The following is a 13,512-nucleotide window of genomic DNA, read 5'->3' as shown; positions in this document are numbered from 1 at the left end:
CATATGCCAGTCTTTCGGCAAAAGGTGAGTTTCCTGCAATAAACAGATATCAGCCCCTGAATTTTCTAGGTAGGAGATGACAGCTCTCCTTTTGATAGGATTATTCAGCGCTTTCACATTAAGGGTCAGCACCTTTAATGCGGAGTCAGCCATGGTAAGGAGGGCATGTGGGGTAGCGCAGAGTCCTAATCAAGTGTTCATGGCACATAGGAATGCAAGGATCAAGCCCGCCCATGTGCATCTCCGGGAACCTCAACCCCAGGAAGGAATATACTGGAAGCGTCACATATAGAAAGGGCACCTCCCCAAGCGGGCGAGAGAGAGGCGCTAACGGGAGGAGGCAATCTAAGCAGAGGGGGGCAAATGTGTAGTGTAACAATTCCGTCCCGGAAACACTCCATGTGGCGCACCCCACAATACCCTGGTGGGTCACAGTCCGCTCCAGTCGAGGAGGGCAAAAGAAGAACATAGCGAACCCATCATTGACAAAACCCTTTTGGCACACTGGTTCCTGCCCACAGTCCCACCCACAGTCCCCAAACAACTCCAACTGAACCCATTTCCCACCCTCTCCTTCCCCGTTCCAACTCCAGGAGCTCAAAACATGAACCCCAATACCCAGATCCAACCACTCGGCCCTCCCCACCCACCACCCACCACCCAATCCCCAACACCCAAACCCCAAGAACATGTAGTCCTAGTCCTGTCAGTCCATACAGGGCCATGGAAAAGTTACGTAGTGGGGTCATGTCCAGCGGCGCCCATCATGGCTCCCCGCCCGGAACCCCCCGGCCCGTGAGCATGTCACGCGTTATAAGTAACCCCCAAGTAGGTCCAAGAATCATTTGGAGGGCGAAGTTTCTCTGGCCACTTCAGCCACCGCAGTCGCCCTTTCCCGTGTGATGATGTGGGCCTCGGGTTTCAAACGTTGCGAGGGGGTCTTTCTGCGGTTCACGGTTTGCCATCCACTCTAGAGGGCCCCTGAGAGAGTCTCACCGGTGATGCGTCCTCTTCCCAGTCCAGTTCCAATAGAGCGCACGTGTCTTTGAGGGAGCACATTTGATGTAGGGAGCCGTTCCATTCAAAGATCAGCCGAAACGGATGGCCCCAGGAATACGTAGCCCCTTGTTGCCGCAGGTAGTCCGTTGCCACTTTGAATGCCTTTCTTTTTTGCAACGTGATGGCTGATAGAGCTTGGTATAGGGCGACGGAGTACCCCTTGAATTGGAGCGGCTGCGCTGTTCTGGCCTCTCGGAGGATCCTCTCTTTGAGCGGAAAGTTGGGAAGGAAGGCCAAGATGTCCGGCGGTGGGGCAGCAGCGCGCCTGGGTAGCCCCACTCTATGTGCCCTGTCGATTCGAATGGGAAATTCGGCGGGTTCTCCCAGGATGTGTCGAAAGAGGTCTTGCAGGTAGCTAGTGACGTCCGCCCCTTCCGCTTTTTAAGGTACCCCCCGGACCCGTATGTTATTGCGACGGGAGCGGTTTTCAAGGTCTTCCGCGTGGGCCTGAAGATCCAGTTGCTGATCCGTAAGTCGCAGAACTTCCTGCTGTAGCTGTTCAATTTTGCTGCTCCTGGCCTGGTCAGTCTCCTCAATGGCGACTACACGTTCTCCAAGACCCTCCACATCTCTCCGGAGCTCCCTCACCTCTCCGGCCACATCTTGTTTTAGGGATTTGAAATCTTCCCGGAGAGCGTTGAATAGAGTTTCCAGAAAGGTCCTAATAATAGGCGCCTGGTCGTCAGTTGACTCATTCGACATTTTTGCGGTTTCTGGAGAGGGTGGTTCTTTGCCGGGTTTGCGTTGGGGCTTCGCCAGCAATTCCGGGAAGGTCGGAGTTGCTCTCTTCCCCTTGGGGTTAGCCATGGCACGGCCAGATGGTGGATCAGGCGGGCCCGAGACTTCCAGGGAGTCGGGAGGGAAGGCATAGGCCCGGGGGCAGCAGTATGAGGGCCAGGTACGGCGCAGGGAGGCAACCCGGTCCCCGGGGATCGGCCACCACGCCAGGTGCCCGTAGGTAAGCAGAAGGCCGCACCGGGGGCCAGGCGGCTCCCCCCCAGTCCACCGCAAGGCTCAGGCAACAATTGGGGGCAGATTACCAGATGCAAGCACCAGGACGCAGCCTCATGACAGGCGGTCACCCACAGCACCAGCCTGGTCCCAGACAGTCAACCGCCCTCGGGGCAAGCACCCAGGGGCTCGCCGGGGCGCACACCGCCTCCTCACAGCTCCAGCAGGGTAGTGTAGTCTTCAGGTTCAACTGTAGGCCCAGCCAGGACCCCCCCCCCCGGGAGCTCGATTCTGCCCCCCGACAACCCCCGCCAGGGACCCTCCTTCGTGCTCCTCACCTCCGTCCTGTGGCCAGTCAGGGCCGCGCACCCCCAGGGAGTGTAGGCCGCGCTTCTCCTCGGCCCGACACTCCGTCCGCCACCGCCGCTGCCACCGGCCGTTCACTCTCCTGTTGGGCCCACCTGTCAGGCTCCGCGCCGGTGCCCCACGCCTCGCCCAAGGTGCCGAGGTCCGCAGCTCCGCCTCTCCAGTCTGTGCAGTCCGTGTCTCGGTGGTAGCGCGGCACAGGGGGCGCGCCGCCGGGACCGCCAGCAAGGTCCGCGGGATGGGCAACGGCCTTGCGTCTCTCCTAGGCCCAAGACCGGGGCCTCGATTCCTCCAATGCCCGGCCGGCACCCTCACTCCCCACCGGCCAGGTCACAGCAGCGGCGAGTTGTCCCCTATCACTCCCCCGCACGGGGGGTCGCCGATGCTGGAGAGCGGCCGCCAGGCTCAAGGGCGTCCACCAGGCTCAAGGGCGTCCACCGGATGCAGCAGGGATCGAGGGCAGGCGAGAGCCAGAAGGGAGCTGGCCCTCACCGCGAGGCGGCCGCCATCTTAGGAGCCGCTGCGGATTAATCGTTCGGCGCCAGAACAGCCCCGGAGGGCGCGCAAGCCAAACGGCCAAAGCTCGGGGCGATCGCTGGCCGCAGAATCCCAACAGCTGAGGTTTGTGGCGAATTGGGGGGGTTAAGCTGTGTTATAGGAGGCCTCAGGAGGAACCAGGGCAGGGAGCCACGGCAACCTGCGTCCGACTAGGTCGCCATCTTGGCCACGCCCCCACTCAAAAGTGTTTTGAATGAAATCTTACATATGCACCACTGATCATTATATGGGATGGATTTGAAGTGGTCTCTCACGGTTGGTTTATTACTTGGGAGATATGGAATTATAAGAAACATCAGTGTAAAAGAATAATTATTGGATAAGATAACGTTTGCAGCTATCCCTAAGAAAGTCTTAGCTGCCACGGAGCTTCTAAAACTAGTTATGAACAAGAGCAGCGGCAAACATATGAATAATTAGACAATTTATGAAGAATGTAGCAAAGTTTGTAAAATGTTAGTTTAACAAGCTAAAAAGAAAATTAGAGCAGTGAAATTAAATGTATCGAAGATGAGGATAATCTAGCATTAGTTCATGAACCTCATAGAGAACTGTCCTCTTTCATACATTTTATCAATAATTTAATACGGAGTAAGTAAATGCCAGAATAGCTGACATTATATAGCACTTTCAATGGTTGTGAAAAGTGGGACGAAGCAGGATTCATTTGAACTTGCCGCCCACTCACTTCCTGATGGAAGCTTATGTTTTCTTGAAGGAAAAGAACACTCCAGAATACATTGACTTTTAAATGTCGAAACATTTGATCCGGTTTACTAGAATTGGCAGTGGAAGGTGAAAATCCCAGTTCATCAGGTCAATTTATTCTGCATATTTATGGTCTCAGACTCCTCTGAAACTGAATGAAAATGTTAATGAAATGGGGAACTCTGTAGGGATGTCTCCTATCCCCTTTATTTTTTTTTGTATTTAGAGCAATTTGATTTTAAGGGTGGAATCAATGCAAAACCTTAAAACTGGTTACCAGGTGGGTGTAAAATCCAATTGTATACAGACGATGTTTATCTATATCTGGCCCCAGATTGTGGAAGTGTATAAAGAATCTTAAACGCAGTTTTATGGTTTTCTACAGTATGAAGATACACAACCATTCACTCCTAAATGGAGCTGTTGGAGATTAGATTTAGAAGGAATAATTGCCTACACCAGTAAATGTTATCAAGACCAATAAGGATGTTTGATATATTTGGATATGTGTATAAATATTTTGAAAAATAGGATTTAAAGTTTTTAGCTGATAAAGAAAATCTACTACCCACTGTAGTCGTGGAGTCAACGTATCTGTTCTTTCACTGGAGGAAATGAGTGGTTCTTTTTTTGCAGTCCTAAGTATTTTTTTAAAAATTAAGCAGAGTACTTTTAGGTGACTGTCTAAAGATAAAAGAAGCTTAGAGGATAATGGCCCAGTGTGGGATAAGTGTTTGGGTTACCCTACTGCGGAATATTGATTCAACCCTTGTTTGAAAATTCCAGAACTACTTAAATTGCATTGGTGTGGTACATGCTTTAAATATTTACAATTATAAGATTGGTGGCGAAGGACTAAACGGGTATGGGCAGTTTAACAAACCAAAAAGAATAATAGACCTTTGTAAGGAGCATTGCATCTCTTCACTAATAAGATTCTGATTGAGGAGCAAGAAAAAGTTTGAACGGCAAGGGAGAAATGTTAAAGTGCAGTAATTGTTATTCTAGCTGAAGTAATTTCTTATGCATGCAAAAAAAATTCTAACGTGGTGCTAATCATCAATGTATTGCTTATTCCTCCTTGTTTACATTATATCATACCCCAGAGAAGATGTTTGTTGCTCCCCAATGCTTCCGCAAATTGTCCCAGAGCTACGGATATAGGTTAATGGGAAAAAAGGTTTCTAGAATGTGATACGATACAAGAATTTTGGCAGGGAATTCAGCTGTCTATTACGCTATTATGTAGAATGCACTTGTGGATTAATAAAGAAAAAACTGCCTCATTGGGGCTACCGGAGTGTCGAGAGAGAGGTGGCTCCTGACGGATAAAGTAAAATATCTTAAATTGTGTTATAAAGAGTACATTTTCTAACCTCTTGTCTTTTAAAGAAGGGAAAAAAGGTGTGAAAGCTGGCGAGGTGGAGGCCGACTCCTCCAAAAAGCTGGCTTACCCTTAATTAAGGAAAAGATTTGGAGTTTCTACTTGCTTGGGATTAAAAGTATCTGAATCGACATTTAGAGGACTTAACTAGATTGGTTTCCTAGGATAGATTTGCATAAGACAGGAACATTCAAATGGATTAACCTTTTATTACTCGGTTCAGCTCGGTGTATGTTATTTGTTTGGGTTGACTGTATTAAGTACACTCCTGACATAGTAAAACAGAAATGGATAAATATTTAAATTGACAAAAAGAAATCATGTTCTCTACATTATTGTATAACATCCCACGGTCTAGGTGCTTGGTCTAAATTGTATACTGTTCAAATTTACTTTTCAAAGTGTTTTTTCTTCTATTGTGTCAGTCCTTATTTTGAGTTCATGCAAAAACGTACTGAATATGCCATTTGAAAATGTAGCTAAAGTACTAAATGTAGATGTTTCTTCATGTAAGTATAGCTAACTAAATATTCTTTCTTGAATCCAGGCGGGCAGGGAAATCGAGAAGCAGAAGTCCCCATTCATCTCGACGTTCAAGATCTCGCAGTAGGCACAGATCTAGAAGTAGTCATTCAAGCATTTCTCCCAACACATTGATCATGAAAAGCAGCCTAGCTGCAGAGCTGAATAAGCACAAAAAAGCAAGAGAAGCTGAAGCAGCAAAAGCTAATGCAAAAGCTTCCAACACATCCACTCCCACTAAAGTTAATGTCGACAGTAGTGCACCTTTGAGCAAAGTAAAAGAGCAGAAAATGAGCAAAACTAATCTCACACCATCTCCTCAAAAGAACAGTGTGAAAGAGTTGAAAAAATCCAAAAGGGAGATTTTACCATCACCTCAAAAGAGCAATGTGAAAGAGGTGAAAAGGAATAAGACTGCTCGGACACCATCGCCTCAAACCGAGGTGAAAGAGCCTAAAAAAAACAAGATGCAGCAACCACCTTCCCCTCAAAGTAATAGCATGAAAGAACAGCAAAAAATTAAAACTGAGCGTATGCGATCTCCACCTGCTGCTTCTGCTGCTTCTGTGTTAAAAACTGAGAAAGTACAAGAAAAGATTAAAGTTGACAAATTGAAAGAGAAGCCGCCTAGCAACGCTTTAAAGGAAAAAACCACTGTCGTTGTGGACAAACCAATCAAACAAGTAGTGACCGCAGTGAAAAAAAAGACACCTGTTGTAGTTAAAGAGGAGCCTGCTGTACCTAAAGAGAAGAGCAAACCACATCCACCAATCACAGGAACCAAGGACAAAGTTAAGAATGCTGTACGTTTGGGTTCAACACTGCCAGCCTTACCCTTTCCTCCTCTGTTAACTGGAGACTTTGAAAGGTGAGCTTTAATTCCTTCAAATTTTTTGTGACATACCCAAAACTTCCTGGAATGACCGGTATGGAACCTTTTGCATCACATATTGTTTTATGCATAACTACAACCGTTTTGCCCTATGAGTATCAATTTTATTTGCTTGGGTAATGAGGAATGGAGTCAATATATTTAGCCTCAATTCATATTTCAGTTATTGTTTCCACAGAAACAGAAATGTAGAGACTATGAAGCGGGCGGGTGGGTTGCGTGCGTGTGCCTCCGTCTCCCTTGTTTGCACTGGTGGAATAATGAATACTTGAAATAGAAGCCCTGTAGTGCTGCTTCTCTGCCCTACAATCCTACAGCATATTTGGAGTAGACTTGTTGAAGCTCTTGTGAAATATATATATATGTGTGTGTGTGTGGGTATATATTTTATATATATATTCCTTCGCCTCTACTCTTGTTGCTTGCTGACGCTTCTCCTAATCGAAGGGTGCGTCGTCTTGGCGGACCTCACAAGAGAGGGTCCGTAATAAATTAACTTCTCCTTCACAAAAAAGGATGATACACCACGTGTTACTACTTTAGACTTTTAATGTCTGCCCACCATCGAACGTGTTTCGCTTCACTAGCCTTGCTCACCGATGCCGAGGTGCGATTAGAGACAGTCTTTTAGCTATTTTGTTTACTGTGTGCATTGCCCTCTACGTGAACTATAGTGAAAACAGACTGGTAGTTTTTTACTCAAACATTTTTGTACCATTTAAATTCATTTGTCAGCTGATATTTCATCATGATATCACAATCATTTGCAAACTTGTGAAAAAAAACACAAGTGGGTAAACCAGTCAGGAATTTACTTCCGACTTTATCACGCCATCGGCCTCTCAATGCAATTCACATCAAATGCTGTGCTATGATTGAGCCCAAGTAGGCATTACTAAATATAGTTTTATTCATGGTACAGTACACACTTTTCTGCTTCCCCAGTCAAAAAAGGTGCTATATATTCGTGCTCTGTGCTATTTAAAATCGAATTTACAAATTCAAACCAAGCTGTAAAGACACACGAGATTGGTTTCTATATCCTGTAGCTGCAACAATTTTATAAATGAGTATACAAATCTTCTTAAATATTAAGCCCCCCCCGGGGTCATTTTATCGAGTTCTATTACATAGCAGGATTTCAATTTCCTCAGTTGTTATTCTCCATTACCCTCTCTGATGTTTGACGCCACTGCATCTATCACATAGTATGTCAAGTCTTTTATATCTCTGTTGTGAAGTGACTCAAAATTGCGTGCCACTGGGTAGGTTTTGTCACCACTTTTCATGGCACGCGTATGCTGCAAAAAGCGCTTGTGCACCTCCAAAATTTAATAGCGCAAACCACATGGGCACTGCAGTACATAGATGCCAAAATCCGTTTTACATGTGTATCTGCCTTTGATCCTTTTAGTGTTGCTTGATAATCGTGATTGGAACGTCTCTGTATTCTTGCCATGTAGACCAGCTTTAAATTTGAAACATTTAAAAAATCCCTGTTTTCTACTTAACCAGGTCATCTTTGTTTTCTTAGTGTCTTTGATGGTATTGCTTACTAGTGTCTGCTTCATCAATTTACCTCTTCTAAATGCGATTTGTGGTTTGCGTGGTACTACTTTCCCCAATAGAGGGTAATTTCTAATGAGGTACCAATATTTACTTGAAATGCCGTGCAGTGTGTTCTGTTTGCTATATATTGTTATTATCCTAAATTGTGTCTTCCAAGGGCTGTTTACTCTTCACCATGTCCTGTTTGAACAAGATGTGTTCTCTAGACTGCTTGCTTGCTTTCATTACTGCTTCATCAATGCAGTTTTCTGTATACCCACGCACTCTAAATCTAATTTTGATCTCTCGCCTACGCAGTGCGCATGCGGTGCATAGGAGGGTCTTTAGCCGTCGCTCTGCTCATTTTCAAGCACACACTCGTGCTTGTGGCGGCATACACCTTTGCGGGAGCGAGCACCGGCGCACATGCTAATTGGATGTTGCTCGCTCCCCCAAGGCGGATGGTGCCACAAGCACGAGTGTGTTTGAAAACAGCTGCATTAGTCATTCTGCGTTACGTGTGCACACCACTCTACTTGCGGGACGCTGCAGCTGCATTCGCGGCCGCACTTACCTTATTAGATTTAGCTTTCACTTTCGTGCTTTCTTGTTTTCGTTTTGCGTCAGCCGCATTCAGTGCCTCTGGACATTTGAGTGTCTCAGTCAGGCTGTGTCATTATGTGTGTGACTAATGAGCTCTCCTGACTTGGTAAGAGTATTCTGCATCATTCAGAAGCTCTGTCCATCACCACCCCCCTTTTCCAAAATCGGTTTTATCCACACTATGTGTGGGAGGGTATACTCAGACGTGAGTCCCTTGCTCATTGCACCATCAGGATTCAAGCAAGCCGGGCCGAAGAAGGCTGGGATGCCAGAAACCGGTCCCCGGAAGCTTGTTTCCTTCCCAGTATAAGAATTGGCTTGGTAGTTTGGTTTGCCCTGTTCCCATCATGCACTGGGACAGGAACAGACTAATTTGCATATAGCCAAGTTCTGAGCTGGGATGGTGCAGTGAGCTAAAAAACGGTGATGGATTAAAACCATGATCTCTTGACTTGGTAAGAGTATTCTGCATCATTCAGAAGCTCTGTCCATCACCACCCCCCTTTTCCAAAATCGGTTTTATCCACACTATGTGTGGGAGGGTATACTCAGACATGAGTCCCTTGCTCATTGCACCATCAGGATTCAAGCAAGCCGGGCCGAAGAAGGCTGTGATGCCAGAAACCGGTCCCCGGAAGCTTGTTTCCTTCCCAGTATAAGAATTGGCTTGGTAGTTTGGTTTGCCCTGTTCCCATCATGCACTGGGACAGGAACAGACTAATTTGCATATAGCCAAGTTCTGAGCTGGGATGGTGCAGTGAGCTAAAAAACGGTGATGGATTAAAACCATGATCTCTTGACTTGGTAAGAGTATTCTGCATCATTCAGAAGCTCTGTCCATCACCACCCCCCTTTTCCAAAATCGGTTTTATCCACACTATGTGTGGGAGGGTATACTCAGACGTGAGTCCCTTGCTCATTGCACCATCAGGATTCAAGCAAGCCGGGCCGAAGAAGGCTGTGATGCCAGAAACCGGTCCCCGGAAGCTTGTTTCCTTCCCAGTATAAGAATTGGCTTGGTAGTTTGGTTTGCCCTGTTCCCATCATGCACTGGGACAGGAACAGACTAATTTGCATATAGCCAAGTTCTGAGCTGGGATGGTGCAGTGAGCTAAAAAACGGTGATGGATTAAAACCATGATCTCTTGACTTGGTAAGAGTATTCTGCATCATTCAGAAGCTCTGTCCATCACCACCCCCCTTTTCCAAAATCGGTTTTATCCACACTATGTGTGGGAGGGTATACTCAGACGTGAGTCCCTTGCTCATTGCACCATCAGGATTCAAGCAAGCCGGGCCGAAGAAGGCTGTGATGCCAGAAACCGGTCCCCGGAAGCTTGTTTCCTTCCCAGTATAAGAATTGGCTTGGTAGTTTGGTTTGCCCTGTTCCCATCATGCACTGGGACAGGAACAGACTAATTTGCATATAGCCAAGTTCTGAGCTGGGATGGTGCAGTGAGCTAAAAAACGGTGATGGATTAAAACCATGATCTCTTGACTTGGTAAGAGTATTCTGCATCATTCAGAAGCTCTGTCCATCACCACCCCCCTTTTCCAAAATCGGTTTTATCCACACTATGTGTGGGAGGGTATACTCAGACGTGAGTCCCTTGCTCATTGCACCATCAGGATTCAAGCAAGCCGGGCCGAAGAAGGCTGTGATGCCAGAAACCGGTCCCCGGAAGCTTGTTTCCTTCCCAGTATAAGAATTGGCTTGGTAGTTTGGTTTGCCCTGTTCCCATCATGCACTGGCACAGGAACAGACTAATTTGCATATAGCCAAGTTCTGAGCTGGGATGGTGCAGTGAGCTAAAAAACGGTGATGGATTAAAACCATGATCTCTTGACTTGGTAAGAGTATTCTGCATCATTCAGAAGCTCTGTCCATCACCACCCCCCTTTTCCAAAATCTGTGACTAATGAGCTACCTTGTGCCCGGTCTTGAAAAGTGATTGCTCTTGAGCGCGAGGGATGCTCATGTTTTTTTTTAGAAATGACTGACATAGGTGCGGTTGGAAAATCCACGCCCACCTACCAACAACACGATGGAAGGGTTTATGTTAATAGAAACGCGGCCTAATTGTTCAATGATGGGTCTAATCAGTTTGGTCAAAATTTAACGTATCCAGTTTAAAGCCAAACGCTTGAACAAATTCATCAATACTTTTGAGGCAGGAGACATGATTACGACGGATCCATTCTGTAGTGCCGCTTCTGCCAGCATCAACGGGCGTTCAGCTTTCATTTCCTAATCCTCGACTCCGGGCATAGAACACTCCACAAATCCCAACAGTGTCAGGCAGCTATACCGCTGGACATCGCCGTCACACAAATGCCATTTTATACATTTAGGCCCTCACCCACCCCACCACCTGCGAAAAGAACACGCCCGGTCACCAAATACTGAGAAATATCTTAATGTGAAGTAAAGGGGAACAGCTGATCACAATGTATGTGGGGCTCCAGCCAAAATGTATATTCTGCCTTTTTTCTGCAATTATAGTCATCGCAGGGTTCAGCTACATTAAAATGGGTTTCTTCTCATTCAAATGTTGCCACAAGCGGAGAAATTCCTCCTCTGTACAGAGAGCCACAGTGGCTAATCTACGACGTTGCTAGGTAACAGCCACATTGCTGCCTCTACAAGTGCCATACCGAGTCCATTTATATTGTTTTGAAATGCATCGCATGCCTATGGAAGCAATAAAACAGCTTGTGCTCCTTCGCTGTCTGCACCCTGAGAGCAGTAATGGTGCAAAAAATCACCACATACATATCTGGCCAACTGGTGAGGGCACCGTACGGAGGTAAAGCGCCTTCTCTTGAGCGCGAGGGATACTCACATTTTTTATGTATCGGGCAAGTGTTGCTAGAGCATGAGCGAGTCTTCCAAGGGGGGACCCGGACCATTTCCGGCCGTGCGCATCAGATGTTAGAAATATCGGCACCTCTTCCATCTGCCAATATGTTCTGAGATTGTCCGCGAGCTGCATACGGGTAACCCAGATAAAAGAAGCGATAGTGCAAACATGCGTTGTGTAGCGTGTGTACTGTATTTAATATAACTGATAATTTCGCTGCCACTAGGCCCTCGCCTTAATTGTGCATACAATGTTACAATATTCGCCGCTGTACTCACTAGGTAGGTGGTGTAGTGCATCACACTGACACGCCTGCACCTACTAGGTGGTGTGCTGAATATCACATGTGAATAGTGTAAATAGGTGGTGTATTGTGGCACACTGACTCGTGCACTATTAGATGGCAGTGTTTTGAATCACGTTTACATGAAGGCTGACAATAGTGTACTGCGTCACATTTTTACAGACTGATATTACAGAGGCATGCACGCTGCTGTGGGTGTTGTATTTATTAACATCATAGCGGTATATACACTGGTGTTGGTGTTTTCAATGGCAATAGTGTGCACTGGTGTTAGAATACCTGTTGGTGTTAATCACATTAGAAAGTACACAGGTGCTCTATGCCTCATTCATTATCACAGGGACATGTACGATGTAGGCATCCGAAGCACTTTTCTTTAAATATCTACAGTCTTTGAAGCAGTGAAGCACAGACAGATTTGAGGGGTGCCATCTCTCACAGTGCTCTTCAGTCAATGATCCAGCGGCCCGCTCACAGGCCCCTGCTTTTGTCCTCTTGGTGGGGAAGGTGGCTGGCTGTTCCTACAGCTGCAAGCGGCCCAACCACTCTCAATGGTGTTTAAAGCTGCTGCAGCCTGGGTATGCACAGGAAACAGTCTGCACTACTTTAATCAGCCTACATTCCACATTGCGCTTGTGCTGTGCCTGCAACAACGCACACACCCCCACCGTGTGCCCAATTGATCTCCTTTACACACCATCTACTAAGTAAGGGAGGAAAAAACCACAATGCCCGAGTTGTGGATCCAGAGCAGACGGTTGAGGGGCAGGGCTCTTTCAGCACACTGTGCCTGCTTAGACTGAGGACCGGTCTAACCTTCCTGTGATGTATTGCTTGTTAAGAGTGTGCACTATGTAACACCTGTACCGAAGAGTCATGCAGCATACTCTAGGTTGGGATGTACAACGATACGTTAACATACAAATGCCCATACATACATTGTCATATGTATATACAGTTCTGTCCACACATCAGTTGCACAAATCTACAAAATAGTACTTACTGAAAGCAAACCTACACAAGCTCATAAACTGTGTAATATAATTATCCATACAATTGCGCACACACATTTAGCACACTGTCACACGCACCTCCGCCTTTAATGACACACAGCAATCACCGACCTAAAACAGTGAAACATGCATCCCCTAGCCACTGCCTAAATACGCACCAACATGGTCACCACCTGCATCACACCTGTACTTTAGCAACATGCACACTTTAATGAATATTTTGATCATTGCTGTGAAACGGCACCCTGCTCTAATTTATTGCACTGTGCAGCACATATGGCTCTCCCAACCTCTCTTCGCCCTATGTACTTTCACATGTAGTACAGATCCCTTGGGTGTTATGGAAGTGGCGGAGATCAAGTCAGATGTAAGCGTAGTACCACTCATGCGTGCAGTCATATATTCAAACGCGTAGGGCAGAATTCATAAAGATGCCTCTGTCTTACTCTTCTAGTATTCCAGACTTACTCCCGAATTTTAAGAGTAAGCCAGTACGCCGCGTGGCATGGCTAAACACTTATAAGGTCCTAAAGGTGAGACCTATGGGATGTGCCAATGCTGGATAGCCTCGGTCACTTCACTGCAATTCCGTCACACCCTCAAGTTTTCCCTATGAGGAATCCTCCGGATCAAGTTTTTGGGGTTTTCTGAACAGCTTATTCTCTAGTTTTTTATCTTGAATATACACTGTCAGATCTAGAAAGTTCACACTTTGGGTACTGATATTACTTGTAAAATGTAGG

At 46.5% G+C, this 13,512-nt stretch overlaps 1 protein-coding gene across 2 annotated transcripts in view; it reads left to right on the top strand.

Moving 5' to 3' along the window:
• The window catches only part of CDK13 (cyclin dependent kinase 13), a 777,929-nt gene that overhangs the window by 327,968 nt on the left and 436,449 nt on the right, over positions 1 to 13,512 (top strand). For both annotated transcript variants that reach the window (XM_078688204.1, XM_078688203.1), the window contains exon 4: positions 5,574 to 6,416. In XM_078688204.1, coding sequence (XP_078544330.1) covers positions 5,574 to 6,416 — 843 coding nt within the window. The remainder of the gene's footprint in view (positions 1 to 5,573; positions 6,417 to 13,512) is intronic.

The sequence above is a fragment of the Lissotriton helveticus genome, chromosome 4_1 (assembly GCF_964261635.1).
Source record: "Lissotriton helveticus chromosome 4_1, aLisHel1.1, whole genome shotgun sequence".
Classification (NCBI taxonomy): domain Eukaryota; kingdom Metazoa; phylum Chordata; class Amphibia; order Caudata; family Salamandridae; genus Lissotriton; species Lissotriton helveticus.
The sequence above is the reverse complement of the archived record's forward strand: the minus strand, read 5'-3'. Positions and strand labels throughout refer to the sequence as shown.